The following is a 21,698-nucleotide window of genomic DNA, read 5'->3' as shown; positions in this document are numbered from 1 at the left end:
AGCTGCTAAACATGGATCAGATCTTTTTTATATACCTTTTTTTGATTATAACTCTCTAACAATCTTGTAATTAGGAGACTTATATATTGCTGAAAAGAACCTTTTCTGGTTTACCCATTAAAGCTGGGAGAAAGTCCAGAAGACTGACAAATTTGGAGTTCTTATACTTTTTGGCAAGTGCACATGCAAAAATCAAAGCAGTTTGTAGGCACCCTGTATCCATGACAAGGTTAGGAACTTTAGAGCCTGGAGAATGTCTTCAAAGCTGCAGACTGGTTCTGGCAGGTGTTTTTATATTCTGGAAAGCAATTGCCTCCAGAAGGCATAGACTAGTGCACCTTTTGCAAGGGGCTGGCTGCAGAGATGCTCAGCTCCGATTTGATCAGTGTAATTTCCAAGGACAATGTGCTGTACCAAGGTATGTAAGATTTGCATCTTAGTCTGGACCAAATGAACTTTGTGATGTTTGTATCATAAAATGCTGTAAGTACAACACAAGAGAGAATTGTGCAGCTGCGTTCAGTTGTTTCTAAGTCTCAGATGAATACAGTCCTAAGCTTTGGGTATCACCCTTAAAGACAAACTGGAGAGTCCTGGGTTTCATAGCAAGAGCAATGAGATATTTAGAAAGCATGACGCATAAAGAAAGCTTGAAGGAGCAGAGATTGTTTGCTTAAGGAAAGGAAAGATTAATATGAAGCACAATAACACCCTTCCAAGATGCAGAAGGGGATCATTTTAAACAAGACAACAAATCAGTTATTTTCTTGTGAATAGAAAAGGTAGCCAGTGGCTTCATCTGCTGTAAAGATAGTTGCTTGTTAGGGGAAAACAGTATTATAAAAGTAACAGCATGGAAACAGACTACTTGGGGCACTGAAATCAATGCCACTGTTATTAGAGAGTTTTTGAAACATTACTGAAACATCTATCAGATATTATTAGATACGTATATGCACTATTTTTCTGCCTCAAGCATATGCCATGAACTAGATCACTTCTCAAAGCTACTACAAGTGCTCTGTGTGCCTTCTATCATGGAAACCAGCAATGCTATTTTTCCTGTGGTTTGTAAGGTTTCTTCATGTCTGTGCATCATACAGTGTAACTTGAAAGGTCTGTAACATCTCTTATTATTTAAGCTGACTGCAAACTAGACTAACAGAACCTGAAGGTGAGTGGAGGACTTTGAGGATTTTTATCAGAGTAGATCCCCCACTTATGCTCTTTCCACATTTATTTCTGCTTTGACTGCAGAAATTACTGTAAATGTCTGTTACCAAGTCAGTGTAGGAATAAGGAATTTTCAGCTTTTAAGCTTGAGCTTTTCCTCTTAGACAATAGGTCTATTTTAGAACTGCTGTCCAGGAATTCCTTTCTGCAGTCATCTGAGGAAAAGATGTGTCACACGTACTAAGGTAATGGAAATACAATGAACAGGAATATCAGAACCACCTCAGTATCATTGCATAAGTCAAGACAGGGCAGCAGTTCACGGTGAATGGTTTTAGTTAGGATCGAGATCAGCCATGAATGTTACCATTCTTTTAGTAATAATAGTCTTCCAACGAAGGCATCCATTTTTTGCAAAATGAATATTTTCACTGAGTTCCAGTAGAAGATCTCCTCCAAGTATTAAGGGGAGATCAGATAAATATATGTAATACTCTAAGCATGTCATGTTAGAAGATAAGCAAATAGAATTAATGGTACTTTAAAATGGAGTATATAAAGATAAAAGCTCCACAGTATATGAATCTGATTAAAGTGTGCATTCCTTGATAATAAGATTTTACTTTGGCTTTTTTTCCTGATGTTTGGAAAGAATTTTTATTGTACTTGATGCTATACCAAAACAACTGTCCAGTTTGTTAGTTTTTTGCATACAAGAGCATCAAGTTAATTGTTCAAGACATTTTCCATCACACTCACATATGCTTTGGGCTTTCAAATATTACATAATCTTTTAAGTGAGGCCTTTTTTTTTAAGTGGGGCATTTGAAGTGAGGTCAAGTAATTTTAGAAATCAAAGGAACAAGTGCTTTCTAAATAAAATGTACTTACTTCTGCATGTTTTCTGATCCTCTTTTAGTACATATCCCTCCTGGCATTTGCAGATGTATGAATCATCATTATTAACACAAATATGTTCACAACCATGGGCAACTGATTTGCAGACATCTTTACCTAGGAAAAACTGAAATATTTATATGTATTCTATTTCACGTATTTATAAATCCAAAGATTCCAAATATGATATTTGAAGAATGTATGACAAAGGAGTATAACATCTTTGTTCGTTTATGTAGTGATGCCAGAGAAGACTGGCTGACAGATATATTGTTACTTACTTCGACATGTTTTCCCATCTTGTCGCAGGACAAAACCCTCATGGCACTGACAGCTGTATGAATTGTTATTATTAATGCACACGTGTTCACAGCCATGGTTGGTGGATTTACACAGGTCTTTATCTGAGAATTGTTAAGAGAATTTCCTTATTAGAGCATTTCTCAAATGCAAAACTGGCATTAACAAGCTTTGAGTGAATTTGTCTGTTATTTCTTTTATGACTCAAAAGACTTGTTCCCCATAAAAGTTTCGGCTACTTACTCCTGCATGTTTTCCTGTCTTGACTCAATACAAATCCCTTGTGACACTGACATGTGTATGAATCGCCAGTTGGAACACAGACATGTTCACAACCATGGTTGACTGTTTTGCAGATATTTTTACCTTGAGATAATGAAAATTATATTTAGCACAATTAGCTAGGTAAATAACTTTCACAAAATGTAAACATTAGGGCAAAAATCTTCCATGAAGGAGCTCAGTTCCATGAATTGATTCTATGTTAAAGACAAATAACAACTATTGTTGCATAGTGTGTTTCATTGACAGATCAAGAAGTACAAAACAAAGATTAAACAACTTACTCCTACAATTTTTCCCATCTTCCCTCAGTATGAAGTCCTTATGACACTTGCAGATGTAGGAATCATTGGTATTAACACAAATATGTTCACAGCCATGGTCAACTGAGTTGCAAACATCTTTATCTGAGAAGAGTGAATGGAGTTTGTGAGGTGAGGTTTGTTAGGGAGAGAGAATATCTTTTATTAACCAGCTCAAATAGCTGGAAATCACAAACATACACCCGTGCAAGCACTCACGGCCACAACACATAAAAGCTTCAAATGAAAACATACTTTTATAGCTCAGGCTACTTACATCTACATGTCTTCCCATCCTCCTTCAGCATGAATTTTTCATGACACCTGCAGATGTAGGAATCATCAATATTCACACAAACTTGTTCACAGCCGTGGTTGACTGAATTGCAAACATCCTTATCTGCAAACAGAAGAGTTGGTAGTTGATATGCATTGTCAGAGGCCTCTATTATGTGTGTAATTCATCAAATTCAGTTTTCATGATACGTACTTCTGCAGGTTTTCCCATCTTCTCTCAGAAGGAACCCATCATGGCATTTGCAGATATACGAATCATCAGTATTCACACAAACATGTTCACAGCCATGGTTGACTGATTTGCAAAGATCTTTATCTGAAAACAGATGACGGCTCTTGCTGGTTAATGCATTTCTACACAAGCATGAGCTGCAGATAAAAAGTAAGCTGATAAATATCAGACTACTTACTTTTGCATGTTTTTCCATCTTCTCTTAGCAGGAATCCCTCCTGACACTTACAAACAAATGAATCACCAGCATTAACACAAGCATGTTCACAGCCATGGTTGACTGATTTGCAAATATCCTTGCCTGGGAATAGTTAGATAATATTTAATGTAGTTTGCTAGTTAAACTTTTTTTATAAATACAAAGACTGGGGGGGTAATCCTATGAGGAAAGAAAGACGTAAGCCTGCAAACTGAAAGCAAATCTCTGGCTAGTTAAATGATAGACAGCTTAGCTTACATTGAGCATAAGTTCTTAACCATCTAAGCAGAAAGAATTGCATCGTTTGGATGGCCTCCCACTGTCAATAAATTATTTTAGGATGAATCTGACTAGATTAAGGAGAAAGAATTTACATTAAGATCAGCAAGACCAAAAGAAGGGAATAATTTAGTAGAGACATATAGCACAAATTCATGCTGGTAAAGACAAAATTAAGCAAAACACCACAGGACATGAAGCAAAATAATTCTTCAACATCCTTAACATGCCAAGAGTCTGCATAAACAAACCCCAGATGAATAGGAACTACTCATTTAAGAGGATAAATAAAATCTAACTGGTATTGCTGAAAAATGATGGGAGGATTTGTATGACTGCTGTGTTAAAGCCAGTTGGTTAAAACCTCTCCAAGAAGGGTAGATGGGGAGAAAGGACAGAAGGAAGTGGAGCGAACTGTCAGCATTCCCTGCACTGCAACACAAAAGAAAATATTCTCAATTGCTAATGGAGAACTATGTTTACATAGAAATTGCAACAGTACTGACAGCCAAGTTCAGATTGAGTCTTCAGAAAAATATTTAGCTTTAATGTGCAGTGAAAAAAACACTTGTATTTTCACAAGAACTTCAATCTGAGCCAAATTACCTGGAACTCTCAGACTGGCAATACAGAAATGCCAGAAAATATTACAGCAGACAATCTTCTAACTCAACAAGCATTAAATTCAAGACATAGCAATCTAAACTAAATCACATTATAGCAGATAAAGAAGAAAATGATCATGTAAGTAAAAATTAGCTTCCGCTTATACACAACTGTGTACAACTCAGACACATTTATTGTTTATAAACAGAATCAAATAAAAACCAGCAGCAGACATGGCAATTACTTCAAAAGGATTAATTTTACACAGGTGAAAGCCAAAGTATTTTGAGACGGGAGGGGAAAAATTAAAAAAAAAAAAACAAACAAGAAGTGAATTATCATTGCACTATTTATTTTACTAGATATCCCCCAAAAATATAGTCCCTGTAGCTGAGCAGTTTCCATCCTCAGTGCATGCACACACTCTGAAAAACTAGTGCTGTTCCAGTGTTTGAAAAGGGTGACTAGTTCACTGTAATCCTGTCAGCCTGACGTCGATTTGCATTAAAATAATGGAATAGATAATGCAAAACTTGATCCAGAATAAAATCAAAGAATGAAAATTAATATCAATCCGTATTAGGGAAAAATAGATCCTGGAAAACTAAGTAAGTATTTTTTTAAATTGATTATGAGGCTTATTCACAAAACTCATGCTGTTCATGCAATGGAGCCCTCAGTAAGGCAGCAGTCTTGGTATTTATTTTGATTAAGAAAATGGACTACAGAATCAACATTTAACAGATTAACATTGGCTAGAGAGGGCTTCAGAATAAATTGTAAATGCCTGAACATCAAGTAGTTTTCTTGCTAAGAATATGACCTGCTCCTCTGCTACTTAACATCCTTATGAACAACCCAAAAGAAAACACAAAATAATCACTGACAAAGTTTGTAGGTTACTCCAAGTTTGAGAGAATGGCAAATAAAAATAGAGCAGCTGCTGATAGAAGGACACGTAAATCTTTTTGCAAACTGGGTAACAGCAAACCATATGTATTTTGAAACAGCCAGAACTAAGCCTATACATTTAGAAACAAAGAATGAAGGCTGTACTTAAAGGATGTGGGACACTGATGTGACTGAGAGTCTTAAAGACCTTACGATCATGGTAGATAACTGACTGAACACAAGTGCTGACAGAATATTTTGGTCACAAACTAATGCTATCTTTGGTCATCAAAAAAGATAGATTAAAAAAAGATAAAAGATAAAAAAATATAGGTAGATTCAAATAATAATTAGGTGGCTTATAGTTCCTGGACCCAGCTGTGCCTCCCGTTAAAACTTTGTGGTGTTCCCACAAGGATGCTGATGAATAGCAGAGGTTTTAGGGGAGCAAGAAGAGACTTATGAAAAGAATTAAAAACAGATAAAGAGCCTGAAGGAGTTTCATCTGCGTATCATTTACAAAAGGACATGGTAAGAGGTTAAGGAACAAGTTAAGTCATGGTCTGAATGAATATACGCAGAACAACACAGGAGCAATTAGAACATCAACCCATCAAAGTAAAATGTATCAACATCCTATGCTGAAGATTGATACTTGGCATACTGAATCTAGAAATGAAGTTTACATATTTTAAAAGCTACATTAGAACCTTAAAATGGGCTGATTTTCTGAAATATATCTTTAGTTCAAACAATTAATTAATAAATCTTACGATCTATAGAGAACAATATTCCATTCTGACCACTATGAATCAGTGAGTAATCTCCTAATAAAGGAAAATTAAATTTCTTCTTTTATTCATAAACTACTTACTTCGGCACGTTTTCCCATCTTGCCTCAGTACAAATCCATCATGGCATTGGCAAGTGTATGAATCGTCATTATTAACACAAAGATGTTCACAGCCATGAATGACTGATTTGCAGATGTCCTTATCTAGGAATAATTTAGATTTTATTTACTACAGTTTGATGAATGAGAACATTTCCAAAACTTTGAAGACTAAAAGTAATAAGCTCCTAGTAAATAATTTATCCTCCTTTTTGTCAGGTAAAATCCCCTATAAGAATATCTGCCTCTAACACCATTTGTTTCTTCAGTAGACTTCTGAGTGCAAAAAATACAGTAGCATCACATAACTTACTCCTGCATGTCTTCTCATCTTCCCTCAATACAAAACCCTCATAGCACTGGCAAATGTATGAACTGTCAGTATTCACACAGACATGCTCACAGCCATGGTCAACAGAATTGCAAACATCTTTATCTGGAAAAAAATAAGGTTGCCGGTGTTTAAAACATGTCTACAAATGCACAGATTATAAAGGAAATCTTCTATTAAAGATAAGGATACTTACTTCTACATGTTTTTCCATCTTCCCTTAGTGCAAATCCCTCGTAACACTGGCAGATGTATGACTCATCAGCATTAACACAAACATGTTCACAGCCATGGTCAACTGAACTGCAAATGTCTTTATCTGAGAACAGTTGATGGTGTTTAGTTAAAGCACATCTAAGGTGAAAGTATCATGCAGGGAGAAGTAACAGCTTTTATTAGATCTACTGACATCTTTGGAAGAAATGTGCAAAAATTTAGGCAGTGAACACTGCTAACTCTTGGTACCTGACAAACTGTGGGTCTTTTTTTGTCTCAAATCATATCAGTTTGGCTATTAAGATACACTATTTCTGTCCACAGAGTCTCTTAAAAGCTTCTGGCAGGTGTAACAATACTACTGTATTATAATAGTAAACTACCAAAGGGGTATTTGTTAGAACAGTTCCACAAACCTACATACTGTAGATAAAAGTCTATGAGTACTTACTTCTGCATGTTTTCCCATCTTCTCGCAGCAGGAAACCCTCATGACACTTGCAAACATATGACTCGTCTTCATTAACACAAATATGCTCACAGCCATGGCTGACTGACTTGCAGATGTCCTGTCCTGGGAATGATATAAATACAGGTTTTGAATCATAACATGCTAAATAATGTAGATATCAACAGGAAGGGGTTTTTTTCCAGTAAGAGGTGAAAAATCCCTTTCCTTGCCTGATGCACATACAAAAATGTTCAATAGATACTGGTCACTCACTTCTGCATGTCTTGCCATCTGCTCTCAGTACAAATCCCTCATGACACTTGCAGGCATAGGAATTGTCAGCACTAACGCAAACGTGCTCACAGCCATGGTTGACTGATCTGCAGACATTTTTACCTGGGAATAATTCAATAGATAAAAAATTGTGTTAGTTAAGGGCAAGATGTTAAAAGTCTTACAATTCCCAACTACTGAATGTTCTTGTCCTTGCTAGTATACTGGACTTAATCCTGCAAAGCACTATAGCACCTGCGGTGTTTTTTTAATTCTGTATCAAAAAGGCACATCTTCGTCCTAATAATTTTACAACCTTACTATTAAGGAAAAGTGCACTGTTGCAGTTCTAGAAGCTGTAGAACTTCACATGTCCCTAGCATGCAGACGAGTGACCCACGGGGATTTCCAAAGTGTGAAACAGATCTTCCTACCATCGTCTTTTCAAATTCAGTAATAAACCTGCTCAAACCTGAAGTAATTATGCTTTTTTTTTTCCCCTGTGCTTAGGTGCAGAAGGTGTTTGCCCTTTTTATGTAACATAGGTTTGCAAAAGCTCAGTGTATGTAGTATTTAAGGGTAATGAGAAAGACCGATTGTATGATCCTGTGAAATTCTGGAAAATTGTCAGCTGTAATTGGGCAAGCAGATTTTCAATGGGGTTTTCCGATACAGAATGTAGCTACAATGCATGTTTCAAAATAAGATGACATCTTGCTTTCCCTTTTTTCCCCTTTCACATCCTTTATTTTCCTGCAAGGACTTCTGCAAGGACAGAAAAATTCACTTGCTTTTAGCTTTTTGCAAGATTAGAGTGTCAGCACTTTTTGAGACAAGCAAAATTTCTCTGTTTGCATGGACTAACAAAGTAAGGTGTTGTGATACACAGACTGATAATAAGGATCCTTTCATTTCTTACAGTAGTATCTGGATGACTTCAATTTTTTTTTCTGTAAATGCTTTTTAACAGCAGATGTTGATGAGATCTATGAATATTATTTGAATTACCGCTATAAAGTATTTCATGCCTGTGTGTTTTTCAGAGACTTATCCATGATTCTTCTTTGATCACTTAGCTATCAGAACTATAAAACTGGAGAAAAATTTGCAATGATTTTTTTTATTTTCTGCAACTTATCATAACTGCATAATGCAGTCAAATATGTAATGCAATTATGATATCTCTTTTGAAATCATCCTTATCCCATGCTGGACAAATAAATGAACTTTCCATTAGTAATACTGCAAGGCTATTCATACTATATAAGACTTTAGAAACATTATATATTTTTGCCTTGATTTGAGAATAAAATTACAGTTGTCCCATACAGGGATATAAGTCAGAGTAAAATAGTTTTGGATGCCTAATAGTCCAGTTTTAGGGCTACCTTTTAAAAGGCACGGACATTTAGCATGTGATTCATGTGCCTAAAATATATATATCCAGTGCCACTATAGATGCCCTAGAGTATCCAAGATACTGACATACTGCTGGCAAATATGACACCAAAGAAGAAATTGTGAACTTTTGGAATCCTCGGGCATTTAAAATGACACTGGATAGCAATGTTTAGGCAATCAAATCCTACCTGACAGAATTCTTCTATGTGTGTAATAAAAATCTAACTCTGAGTTACTGAACAATAACTTACGTTTACATGTTTTCCCATCATTACGAAGCCTGTATCCTTCAAAACACTGACAAGTGTAAGATCTGTCACCATTTACACACAAATGTTCACAGCCATGATCGCTCAGAGCACAATAGTCAACTCCTGCAGGAGAAATTTAAATTATTTTAAAAACTCCAACAAATAGTTCAATTAATTTTCATGTCTAGTATTTCCATGGTATATAAGAAGTAAATATAAATAGAGTGAACTGCTTAAACAATAATCCAGTCCCTTCTCTGATAATATTCATATACCTTCAATAAAATGTAAGAGGCCTTGTGGTATACTTTCCATTGGCTGCTTTATGCAGAGTTGAGAAATCACACTTTCCTATGTCTGACATAGCAAAAAAACTCTCAGGGACCTCAGTGGGTTTTTTGTAGACGATTCTTTGCTTTTGCAAAGAATCACAAATAACAAGTACTGTCAAATATGGTCCATTTTTCACCTCAAATTTCCTAAATGTTTCTTCTCTGTAAGACATAGGACTCCTGGGATCCTGCAGACAGCACTTGCCCCTGTCCATTGGCAACACACACAGTGTCACTCATTTTTTTGTAATTAGTTATCAGAGCAGAAATCTGTTTACCATTCAGGTGTTCCTGCAGCTGTCTTAACATACTTGTGCCTGTGTATATGACACCAGAATTTTAACTCCCAGATGTTTTCCCATTAGGAGTGGTATATGATAAATGCTAATCCCTGCCATTCAATTGCTTATTCAGGAAATCCCAAAGTGCAAAAATGCTTTTCATGATGGCCTAAAAATGTCCACGAGGTTTCAACAACTCATCTGAAGCTCAGGAACAGGACAAATATCTTTCCTCAATATATATGAGGAGAGGGATATGCTGGCAAGAAAAGGAGCTATTCAAAAGGGCTCAGTTTCATTGCACAGAAGGATTTCAGAAGCCACAGCACCATTTTAATTCTGCTGCTAAGTCTCCAAGTATAGCCTGGAGGAAAATAACTCAGAGCGAAAAACCATCTTTTTACTACAAAGGAAAAGGAATTTTCCATTTGCAAGTTGATAAATCTCCATAGTTTGGCTGTTTCTAAATTTCCAGTGGTTCTTGACAAGTATCATTTCCTAAGTCCTCTTCCTGTCTGTTTCTGCTTTCAAATCGTTATTAAAGTATTATCAAAATGCAGACTGTAAGAATAAATTGAAGGTGTGTCCTCTTCCCTGTACAAAACCAGAAACTTTTCCCAGGTGAGCTGAGATCAAGGCGGTTCTCATAAGACTTACGTGTGCAGGTTTTTAGGTCCTCATTGATGACAAACCCTTCAGAGCACTCACAGACATAGGAGTCGTCAGTATTTCGGCACAGTTGCTCGCAGCCATGATTGCTTTCAGCACAGTGGTCCACTCCTATTGATTTGTGTTAATAATTGAAGAAATCACACTGGAGCCTTAGATACCTACACTGTGACACTGCAGTTAGTACACAATGCCTTTGCAGAGCAAGGGAAAAAGATCAGTATAACTTTTTATTTATGCAGTATACCCACCTATTTGAGTAATCTGAGTTAACAACACCTAAGTGAAATTAATACAACAACCCTACTTGGCAGATAACAAACCTGATGAAGTATAGATCTCCCTTGCCAAAAATCACAAAGGGAAACTAATGCAAAGTGGAGTGAAGGGAGAACCTTGAAGACCTGCCTGGTCTTACCCACAGAATGATGCCTGCTTTCTTTCAAAAGCAAGACTTTCTCTTTTGTTCACCATCACATTTTCTCAGAGAGACAGTATGAATATTAGTAACTCTTGAAAGAGAAATTATGGCTTTTAGATTATATCATAAATAGTAAATTATTTTTCAACAGGATGAGAAATCACCAATTTAAAACTTTAACCAGCCAACAGGTTCAAGCGGTTAAAGCGTCATTGGAGACAGATACAAATTATGAGAGTGGCTTAATGTGTTCCTTTTCTTTGATTTTCCTATTCCAAATAAGGTAAAATGGATTTTTTTTTTTCAGTCTTGTATGCAACTGGCTGTGTGAAAGATGAAGGGTGAGGAGAAGGGAGAGAGAGGTGTGAATCAAGTTTAAAAATTATATTGTCAAATAGAATGGATAACAAAGCAGTAGGGTGAGATACATGCACTTGCAGATGTACTATGTAATCTATTGACTCTGTAAGTACAGAAAAAGCACATTTTTGGAAAAAAGCTTTACTCTGAACTTCCTCGTAATATTTTATTGCCAATTTGTTAATGGCTATTTTTAGTTATATAGGCCCAAATCACTTTGGCTTAACTCAATCAAAGGTAGTGGAGTTCCCTCAGACACAAACACAGTCTCATATGTCTCTATTTGAAAATCATTTACAGATGTGAACAGGCAGGTCTGCAGCTATTTGTTTACATTAAAAAAAATATGTACTTAATGTAAAATTACTTAGTTCTAAATATTGCTGTTCATCAGTTTATTTAACTCAGCAACAAGTTTGCAGTAATTGGTCCAGATTCACCATTACACATAGACAGAGATAACATTGGCTTGAGCAAGTGAAGCTGAGGTGTCAGTTTTTACTAGTTAAAGCAAGTTCCAGCTGGAACATTCTCCTTTTTCCAACAGTTTACATCATCATGAAGAGGCTTGTGTAACTTCTCAGAGCACACAAAAACGTGGAAAAAAAAAAGAAAATAAAAATCTCAGTTTCTCTGAAAAATCGCATCTGTTTGGCACCATCTTTTACAATACAAACACGGACATTAACATGAATTTTAACATTTAAATATTTTGGGTCCTCACACAGAATCTTTTTAACAGACACTCTCTCAAACAGTGCAGTAATCACAAAGCTGCTAATTTACCAGGCTTTAGAAATGAGTATTACTGTAAATTTGGTCATCATGTGTGCTTCATTCCATGTATAAAAAAAATTGTAAGAAAGGGAAGGAACAGGGGAAGGGTTACTAGTTTTAAAAACAATGAGTGTCTTGGGATGTATTAATTTTTAGGTATTCAACTTGTGATAGCCTAAAAGCATAATTGTTAAAAAGTTCTGAGCCCTTGCAACACACCCAAATTTCCTAAAATATGGCTTTATCACAAAGAGTTTATTTAAAAAAAATTACTCCCTGGCCTATCATTTTTTAAAATTTTAGTGACTGAGTGTTTCTTTGGAAAAATATGTCATAAATACATCAAGGAAAAATGCTGCCAGTATTTCAGATGATGTGCAAAATGGTTCTCTGCAATAAAAGTATATTTTAAAAGCTGAGTGTCTTCAAGTGGGCAATGTTGTTGAGTTTTTCTGGTGCAACACTGATCCTTCCTTTAGAAACATTTGTATTAAAAGAGGACATTTTATTGAACAGATCACTGAAAGTGCAAACATGTAGAAGGGGGAAGTCTCTACTTATCTCCACACACCAACATATATCAGTATTATGTTTGCTGCAGTTTACGTAGCACATAGCAATGATACAAATGTTCAACAGTGAGCTCTGCCTTTGTGCTAAGACACCTTGGCTGAATGCATTTTCCCAGTTATTTGGATTGGAGAAGATGATGCTTTAGTTCTCACAGCGTTCTCCTGGAGAAGCTGGCAGCTCATGGCCTGGATGGGTGTGCTCTTCACTGAGTAAAGAACTGACTGGATGGCCAGGCCCAAAGAGTTGTGGTGCATGGAGCCAAATCCAGTTGGTGGTCGGTCACGAGTGGTGCTCCCCAGGGCTCAGTATTGGGGCCAGTTCTGTTCAATACCTTTATCAATGACCTGGATGAGGGGACCAAGGGCACCCTCAGTAAGTTGCAGACCACACCAAGTTGGGTGAGAGTGTTGACCTGCTTGAGGGCAGGAAGGCCATACAGAGGGATCTGGACCAGCTGGATCGTTGGGCTGAGGCCAATGGTACGAGGCCCAACAAGGCCAAGTGCCAGGTCCTGCATTTGGGTCACAACAACCCCAGGCAAAGCTACAGGCTTGGGGAAGACTCTGTGGCCTTTTTTACTTAACAAAGCAGAAAGTTCAAAGGTTCACAGCTTTCAGAAGTTATGCTAAGCAAACTTACACTAAGTGAATTCTAGATAAGCAGTTTCTAAACAAGTTCTATAAGAAGCAGTATACCTAATAATTCAATAAGCTCAGGCAGTCTATTCCCTAAGACAGTACAAGAAGAAATGGCCTCAAGTTGTGCCAGGGGATGTTTAGGTTGGATATTAGGAAAAATTTCTTCACCGAAAGGGTTGTCAGGTACTGGAACGAGCTCCCCAGGGAAGTGGTTGAGTCATCATCCCTGGAGGTGTTTAAAAGCCATGTAGATGTGGTGCTTAGGGACACAGTTTAGTGGTGGACTTGGCAGTGCTAGGTTAACAGTTGGACTCGATGATCTTAAGGGTCTTTTCCCACCTTAACAATTCTATTATTCTATGATTCTTTACCGGATCAAGGATCTCACTACAGCATTACTTCACCAGGCCTGGCTTGTGTTGGACTTTACATAGGTTTGCATAGATCAGAAAGATCTCAAAAAGGACCCAAGAGCATTTTCTCACTCCATTCACACCTCGCCCTGCTGCAGTAACTAGTCTCTGCAGTTCATGAGACACACTCATTTCTGCACGTTTTGTTGTTGGGCGTATTCAGGATAACATTTGCACACAGTTGACTCTTCAGTGTTAACATATTCACATTCACAATCATGCTGACCTAAAGTACTGAAGTTTACTTCTGTGGAGAGAAAAACAGCGAAGAATTCAAGCCAGCCATGAGTGTTTCAGAAGTAAATGGCTTAGAAAACTCACTTTTCCTAAACAATGCTGGATCCTGTGCTTTGGGCACCTGTTAAAGCCGATAGTGAGCTAAGGATCTGAAAGTGATTGCAAATGTTTGGCTATTCAAGACTTCATTTTGACCACCAGACTCATCGGAAGTCATGCATTGTGGTGAAGGAGGAAGGCCTAATACTAGTTGCCAGTGATGCATTTTCCCTGATTTATAAAGATGTTCTGCTTTATTTTACAAGCCTATCTAACATGAGCCTTGTTATAACAAGTTTTGGAATCAGAGCTTAATCCTGGAAATGTCACCAGGTTTACAGCCAAATCTAAAGCCCCCTAAGGTTGAGGAAAAATAAACTAAATGGGAATTACAATTTGCCTTTAATTTGCAATTGCATCCTTGGCAATAAATATTGTACACAATGCTGTTCTTTTGTTCCTGTACTCACCAAGGCACATGCAATCTATAAAAACCTGAATCTATTAAAATACCATATAGATAACAAAAACCAGTATAGCATGGATCGCTGTAAAAATGGCAGCATGTAGACTAGGATGCTTCATGAGAATGCATCTTTAAGACTGAAAGAAAATACAGTTCCAAAACCAGATAAATTTTATGAGCATCTAGAAATATAATTATGTTGCTCCAGGCAAGCTTCTTATTCATAAAATATCAGCAGTACAGCTCTCCCTCCCAAAAACTGAGTCACCCGCTAAAGCTAATTCACTTTGCTTAATATATTCTGCTTAAACTTTAACATTACATTGAAAATCTGCTGTGATTCCAGGCCCCTACTCAAGAAGTGCAGTAACATGAAAATCTTTTTAAAGTAAATAGTATGTGTGATTGGTTTAGAACCCTGACTTTGCTGTTTTTTCATTTTTTTTAGGAAACTGTTGAGTTTAGTGTGTAACTTTAAATTGATTTTAACAGCTATGTTATGTATCTAACACTTTTCCCAAGCTAATGAAATACATCTGTCCTTGGCTAAACCAACTGGGCAAAGCAAGGTGATGGGGTTTTTTTAAAGTTGTTTGTGTCACTACAAGACAAGGTCAAAAAGTTTCAAATAATTAATGAACTTATTGGTTTTGAGCCACTCTGGTTCCTGTATTACTCCTCAGGTTTCCATAAATCTCTTCAGAAAACATCTAATATACAATCTGGTCTATAAAACAGAAAACAATATATTTTTCCAGCATAACTGGCTCAGTTAAAATTCAGGTTTATAAAGAAACATTTGTTTCAACCTTAATTATAAAGAAAACTTTCATCCTTTCAGAAGGGAAACCATTCACGGCAGGTTTAACACCATCCAAAGGATTACTCACTTTTGCATGTTTTCTCATCTGGATTAAGTCTAAACCCTTCTTGGCATTGACAAAAATAGGAATCATCTGTATTAACACATTCCTGTTCACAGCCATGGTCCTGAAGAGCACAATAGTCTGGTCCTAAATGGGAAAAAATTGTGTCAGTAAGCAATATAATTGCTCAGAAATAAGCTAAGTAAAAACCAGTTAATTTGTTTTCTTTTCTCTAGCTCCCCCCTCCTGCCCCCAGGCACCATTCTGACTTCTTACCATATCGTTTCAATCTATGAAAATAAAATGTTCTTTTTTTCAAAATATCTGCTATACTTACCCTCTTTCCCTGAAAATAAGACAGGATCTTATATTAAGTTTTGCTCCAAAAGATGCTTACTTTTTTACATAAAGATTTGCTTGGACACTATTTAAATTGACTTTTTAATAAATTGTAACTAGGGCTTATTTTTGGAGTAGAGCTTATCTTTTGAGCATCCTCAAAAATCCTGAAAAATCATGCTAGGGCTTATTTTCAGGGAAACAGGGTAGGTATACCTAATGCGTATACTTAATGAATTCTTCGAGAACACACATACTACACAGAGCAGAGAAGTTAAAAACTTAAATATTTCTTAACATTTTGCAGCTAAGTCCTATACATTACCTCATCAAAATTGCCTCTTTATTACACTCAGAGCAAGTTAGATATGATCTATAATAAATACAAAAATTTGCTTTTGAATGCTGTTCATTAGATCAAAGCAAGACAATCAGGCCATCAGGCACACTGGTGTTTTAACAGCTCTGGGTGTTTGCTACATAATTCTTCCATTTAAAATGCTCACGAAAGGGAAGACAAGTAAAGTCTAGAAACAACTACTACTTGTGTGCAAAGAACCTTAAAACGAAAAGTAATTGTGGATAAACACTGGGATATTTACCACATAGTGTTCACCAGTATTGATAAAGTCAAATAGCCTGACATTCACTTAGATGCAGTGTCTGGACATCACTTAGTTTTCTATCAGTGGACTGACTTAATTCATACTTGTGAAAGAATGGCCTTGACCCCTGAGCATTGCTAAAAATAGAGAAACAAGTCACAAAGCAAGTAAGTCACATTTTTAAAGACATCCAGGCACTTTTGAACACCTCATTACACAACACGAAAACTGAAGTTCAGAGGTTAATTATTATTCCCAGAGGTAACTGGCTTCCTGAAGCAGAAACTGTTCGTTCTTTGTGTGTGTGGCAGGCTAGTGCAGTTGAGCCTTTATATTTGATGAAAGCCCTTAGCTATAATTAACGACCTATATTTCCAGGACGAAGTGGAATGTAACTTTCTAAGAAAACCTGAGAGGAGTATTTAATAATTTACAAACTCCACTCCACATATTTATAGAACATTTCATTTACCAAAGTTTTTTTATGACAGCATATGCACATACACATATACATAACACATAGATATCTTACCTGTTTACTATAAAAAATAATTAGAAAATATGGTTTGTTCAAGAGCGGACTGAAGAGACAGAAACCATAAAGCCACGTATGTGCATCAGAGGAATTCAGCTGTGTGCCTTCCAGACCTACTCAGTGCTGCGTTGCATTTACCTGCTCAAATCCTTGCTAACTCAGGTGTGCAGGACAGACTTTTCCTGGGTAACTCACTCTGAAGATGACCACAAGAGTTGAAAAATATGTATTATTATCTTTGTTGGAAGTTTGAGGGTATTATGTTTGGAACACTAAAAACACAATGTGGACAGGGCTTCATTAACACAGTCTAGATTAAGGATGCTAACAGAAAGCCTCTGCCAGCTACAGCTCATGTGAACCCATCCACAACTCAAACGAGAGCCTTCCTAAAGAGCAACAGCTAAGGGTCAGCACCCCCAAGTACAAGCAGAAGCCACCACCTGCCCTCTTGAGGGGAGCAGCAAGAGTCCCCTTAACAGTTAATTCAGTAGCTAGGAATGACCTCTACCCGCCTCACTTGTAATCTGAATTTGCTGCTCTCTTCCAGCCACACATGGAGTACTCTGCTGGTGTTGGCAGGGTTGCACTCATGAGCTGTGTTCTTTGTATTTCATTCTGAGAAGTCTGGAGTAATTCCCAGAGAAAATATTTGTCAGATATGCCTGACCATACTGATAACATTTACATTTTCAACCTTTTCTTTGTAGCCACGAGCATGAAAGCTTACTTTCTATTTTTGAAAGGAAAGTCAGGATTCTGAGGTAATCATGAGACCTCAGGAGCTGGCACCCCAGGCCCAGGCCTGCTTGCTGATGCAGAGATCTGCTCTGGCATGGGTGTGAGTCTTGGCTAGGTGGCAATCGTCCCCGAGATTCAGTATGTAAACCAAATATGTAGAAATTCATGGTAAAGATTTTAAATTTACAAACATTTTAAATCCAGTGGTCTGAAGTTCACAGAGAGTGTGAGCTGTAATCTGAGCCAACAGCGTGCTCTCGCTACACAAAAAGCAAACCTCATACTGGGCTACACTGGTGTACTCAGCGCTGATGAGGTTGCATTTGACATAGTTTGTCCAGTTCTAGAACAATCCCTTCCCTTCTTCCCCTGTAAGGGGAATAAAATGAAGAGGGCTCAGCAGAGACCTATGAAGGCTGCTGGGACATAGTCCACATAGCTCGTACAGAGAGCTTGAGGGATCTGGTCTTATTTAGTGTGGTGAAGAGGAAGGTGTCTAACTGCAGCCCACGATTACTTGTTGTAGGTAATGGAGCTAAACCCTTTTGGTAGTGTCAGATGATATAAGAAGGAACAACGGTCATCACCTGTGGTTTGGGTAATTCAGGTTGGACATGAGGAAAATTTTTCTCCAGAGGGATAGTACAGCAGTGGAACAGGTTGCCCAGAGAGGCTGTGGACTCTCCATTGAAGCTTTTTGAGACTTAGCTAGACAAAATCATAGCTGACCCAGTTTACAGTCTGTGGCAGTTCCATTTTAAAGAGGAAGCTAGAGTAGATGACTCCAGAGATCCTGTCCAGCCAGCATTTGAAATTAGGTGTCTAGTCTGACAAGTCATCCAGACTCCCTGCATAGTCAAGGAAAGTACAGACACTGCCATAAATTTGTGTCAAAGCTGTGAGCAAGCACTTTCTAGAAGTACACGTCTCTTTCCCTTGATCATAAGGTCAGATGTCCAGCCTGGATTAGATGCTTTCTAAATGTTAAAATGAAGTGAAAAAGATATCAAGCATAATACATAATGTAGTCTATAAGTTAACATAGTCTCTCATCCTTAAGACTGAAAGGCCTCCAAGGCTGTAAAAAGCACAGAAATGCAGTTCTGTATTGATGCATTTTTTGAGAAATAATATTTGTACACATTATTCAATAATGTAGGCGAAATTCACCACTGGCATCAGCAGTTCTACTCATGTAAAACTAATGGAGTTTGTCTGCTTACAGACAGAATAGCAACATTTCTTTATCAAGATCCATATTTTTGAATTTTGTACTAGGAATGTACATTAAGGTTTTCCTTTCACATTTTCTGAAAGTGAGTTATGACATTAAACACTGTGGAGGTTTTAGTTTGTTTTCCCAAGTAAGGGAATCCTTGGCAAAAGTACTTTCTGGTCTGTCAGTTTCCTTCCGCTTCATGTTCCCTCCCACCTCTGGTAATTTTTCAGCTTGTTAGCCCAGTAACAATCAAATTTGACAAACAACAAACAAGCAAAGCTATGAAGTTATTATAACCTGGTGGAAACATGGAAGCTCCTGAGAAAAATCCATAGAAAAACAGGCTGCAACGTTTCCTCTGATTGTGAAACTACTCTGTTTAATTGTAGCTTGTCTTACAAGTTGATTATAAATTGTCTTGTTCAGACTTAGTTTTTTACCTAGCTGGGGAGATGACACTCTAACTGAAAAATCTGGATATCAAAGAAACTATGCAAGACAAAGCTTTTGACTTTTACTATTGAAAAAGGAGCCTGGTCTCATGTTAAAAGCTTCCTATTCATAGAAGAAAACCCTAATTTCTCTCCCCAAAAGATAAATTACCCCCCAAAACAACTTTCATTGCTTTCATGACCTTTGGCTTGGAGCGTACTCCAACATTTTCTATACCTGATGCATTATTCAGTGTTCCCAGGATCAGTGGGAGCATTACTGCTGAGAACTGGAAGACATAAGAAGTACAAAGTGTTCACAATTTAACCTTATCACAACTTACTTCTGCATGTTCTTTTGTCTGGATTTAAAATGAACCCAGGGTGGCATCTACAGTAATAGGAGTCTTCAGTGTTAACACACTCATGTTGGCAACCTTGGTTATCCAAAGCACAGTAGTCTACAACTGAAAAAGAACAAGACCAACACATACAATTAGAAAAACAAAATTAGAACTATTATGTACAGAGATTATGGTACTAGTTACACACAGTAGCTATAAAAAAAGTAAAAGCTGACATAATTTCTGTCCTGAAGAGCCTTTATGCAAAAAGCAGTACGTGCTCAATACCCATTGGTACATCTGATTTGTCATGAGTCCTGGATGATTTCTCCTACCCTTTGAACATTTATCAACTCTCGGATTGTCAGAAGCCTTCTCAACATGTTTTCTCAAATCTGGAAACCATGTCTCAGTTAGTAACTCTGTCCAGATGTTCACACTGTAGACCAGGGCATAGCAGTTTGATTTAGTTCTGTCTTCTGTCTCTACAGTCCCAGTCCTGGAATTGCTCTGCTTTTCCTTAGTTCCCTCCCAGTTGTACTAGTTCTCAAGAGCTGTTCCTGTAGCCTGAGTATGGAGGAGACCCATGGCAATACCTTCTACACTGAGGACTCCCACAGTACATTCATTCCCTCTCATGTGCTCCAGAGTCATCCTGTGCATAGCAGCTGTGAAGCCTGAGAGCTTCAGGCTGATATTGTCCACTGATATTGTGCTTACATAACGCCTTTTGTATGAGAGAAATAAAACACCATAGCTAGTCCAGTCACTTATTTAGTAAGTCCAGTCATTTATCACACAAAACCATATCTACCAGATTGATCTCCAAAGGGTAATAAGGTAATGCTTCAGAGCTTACTCCATTCAGCCCATTCGAAAGAGCTGAAGAAGTGAAAAGAAGTGAAGAGGTGAAAAGTGAAAAGTTTTTTTTTAATTTCTTTGCAGATTAAGCTGTTTCTTCACAGAAGTCTTAGAAGAAATTAAAGATAAGTGACAAAGCAGGTGTTCTGTCCCCAAAGAGCTGCCAAGCCCACATTAGGCAAGTTTACCTCATTCTTTCTGCAGAAGACAGTAATGTGCTCAGCTTCACACAGACGTTTAACGAGACAGCTTCCCCTCCTTGGCCAAGTGAGTAATTTTTTCATTACTTTATACTGCTGTGCCTCTCAAATTGCTTCAAGAAGCAGTAATTTGTTTTAATGAAATCAGTTCCTTCTCCAATAGCTCTGCCTTTGCAAATCATGTGAATACTTAGGTGTGCTAAGGTCAAGGTCATCTAGTCAGGAAGGCAGATAATCAATTTAGTTACTTTGAAAGAGCTTCTTTTAACCCTCCAGAATATTTGTGTTGAATCAAGCCCCATTAGACTACTTACTGGCTTCTATGTGAGACCATTTTCCTGGCAAGCGCCTTCCTGTTTCCAGACTGAATAACTTCATATAAAAACATATTTACTGAATACATATTTCAAGGATATAATGTGTCATACAATTAGTCAGCCTTCCTCTTAAATTAATTCTAACCTACGCACATTTTCAAATGTTTTAAAAGACACATTAAGACCTAAGCAGTCTAAAGAATATATATTTTTTTCTATCCAGCATCATATCTGGGAAACAGCCCATACGGATCGCTCCATAAATTCACCTCCTCTTCTGCATTTCAACCCTACTGAAATGCGAATAGGATAGGATAGGATAGGATAGGATAGGATAGGATAGGATAGGATAGGATAGAATAGAATAGAATAGAATAGAATAGAATAGAATAGAATAGAATAGAATAGAATAGTTCTAGTTGGAAGGGACCTACAATGATTATCTAGTTCAACTACCTGACCGTTTCAGGGCTGACCAAAAGTTAAAACATGTTGTTAAGGGCATTGTCCAAATGCCTCTTAAACACTGACCGGCTTGGGGCATTGATCACCTGTCCAGGAAACCTGTTTCAATGTGTGACCACCCTCTCGGTAAAGAAATGCTTCCTCGTGCCCAATCTGAACCTGCCCTGGTGCAGCTTTGAACCATTCCCACGTGTCCTGTCACTGGATCCCAGGCAGAAGAGCTCAGCACCCACCTCTCCAAGTCTCCTCCTCAAGAAGCTGTAGAGAGCAATGAGATTGCCCCTCAGCCTCCTCTT

General features: G+C 37.5%; 1 protein-coding gene across 6 annotated transcripts in view; it reads right to left on the bottom strand.

Moving 5' to 3' along the window:
- MATN2 (matrilin 2) overlaps positions 1 to 21,698 on the bottom strand; it is a 70,873-nt gene that overhangs the window by 11,299 nt on the left and 37,876 nt on the right. For 5 of the 6 annotated variants that reach the window (XM_065629462.1, XM_065629466.1, XM_065629464.1 and 2 more), the window contains exons 6-21: positions 19,560 to 19,682; positions 15,370 to 15,492; positions 10,544 to 10,666; positions 9,274 to 9,396; positions 7,622 to 7,744; positions 7,349 to 7,471; positions 6,878 to 7,000; positions 6,664 to 6,786; positions 6,333 to 6,455; positions 3,662 to 3,784; positions 3,445 to 3,567; positions 3,232 to 3,354; positions 2,937 to 3,059; positions 2,614 to 2,736; positions 2,352 to 2,474; positions 2,065 to 2,187 (exon numbers count right to left, since the gene is read on the bottom strand). In XM_065629462.1, coding sequence (XP_065485534.1) covers positions 2,065 to 2,187; positions 2,352 to 2,474; positions 2,614 to 2,736; positions 2,937 to 3,059; positions 3,232 to 3,354; positions 3,445 to 3,567; positions 3,662 to 3,784; positions 6,333 to 6,455; positions 6,664 to 6,786; positions 6,878 to 7,000; positions 7,349 to 7,471; positions 7,622 to 7,744; positions 9,274 to 9,396; positions 10,544 to 10,666; positions 15,370 to 15,492; positions 19,560 to 19,682 — 1,968 coding nt within the window. The remainder of the gene's footprint in view (positions 1 to 2,064; positions 2,188 to 2,351; positions 2,475 to 2,613; positions 2,737 to 2,936; positions 3,060 to 3,231; positions 3,355 to 3,444; positions 3,568 to 3,661; positions 3,785 to 6,332; positions 6,456 to 6,663; positions 6,787 to 6,877; positions 7,001 to 7,348; positions 7,472 to 7,621; positions 7,745 to 9,273; positions 9,397 to 10,543; positions 10,667 to 15,369; positions 15,493 to 19,559; positions 19,683 to 21,698) is intronic. The other variant, XM_065629467.1, reaches the window with a different exon arrangement.

The sequence above is a fragment of the Caloenas nicobarica genome, chromosome 2 (genome assembly GCF_036013445.1).
Source record: "Caloenas nicobarica isolate bCalNic1 chromosome 2, bCalNic1.hap1, whole genome shotgun sequence".
Lineage (NCBI taxonomy): Eukaryota > Metazoa > Chordata > Aves > Columbiformes > Columbidae > Caloenas > Caloenas nicobarica.
Note: the sequence above shows the minus strand (reverse complement) of the source record. Positions and strands in the feature narration are given on the sequence as shown.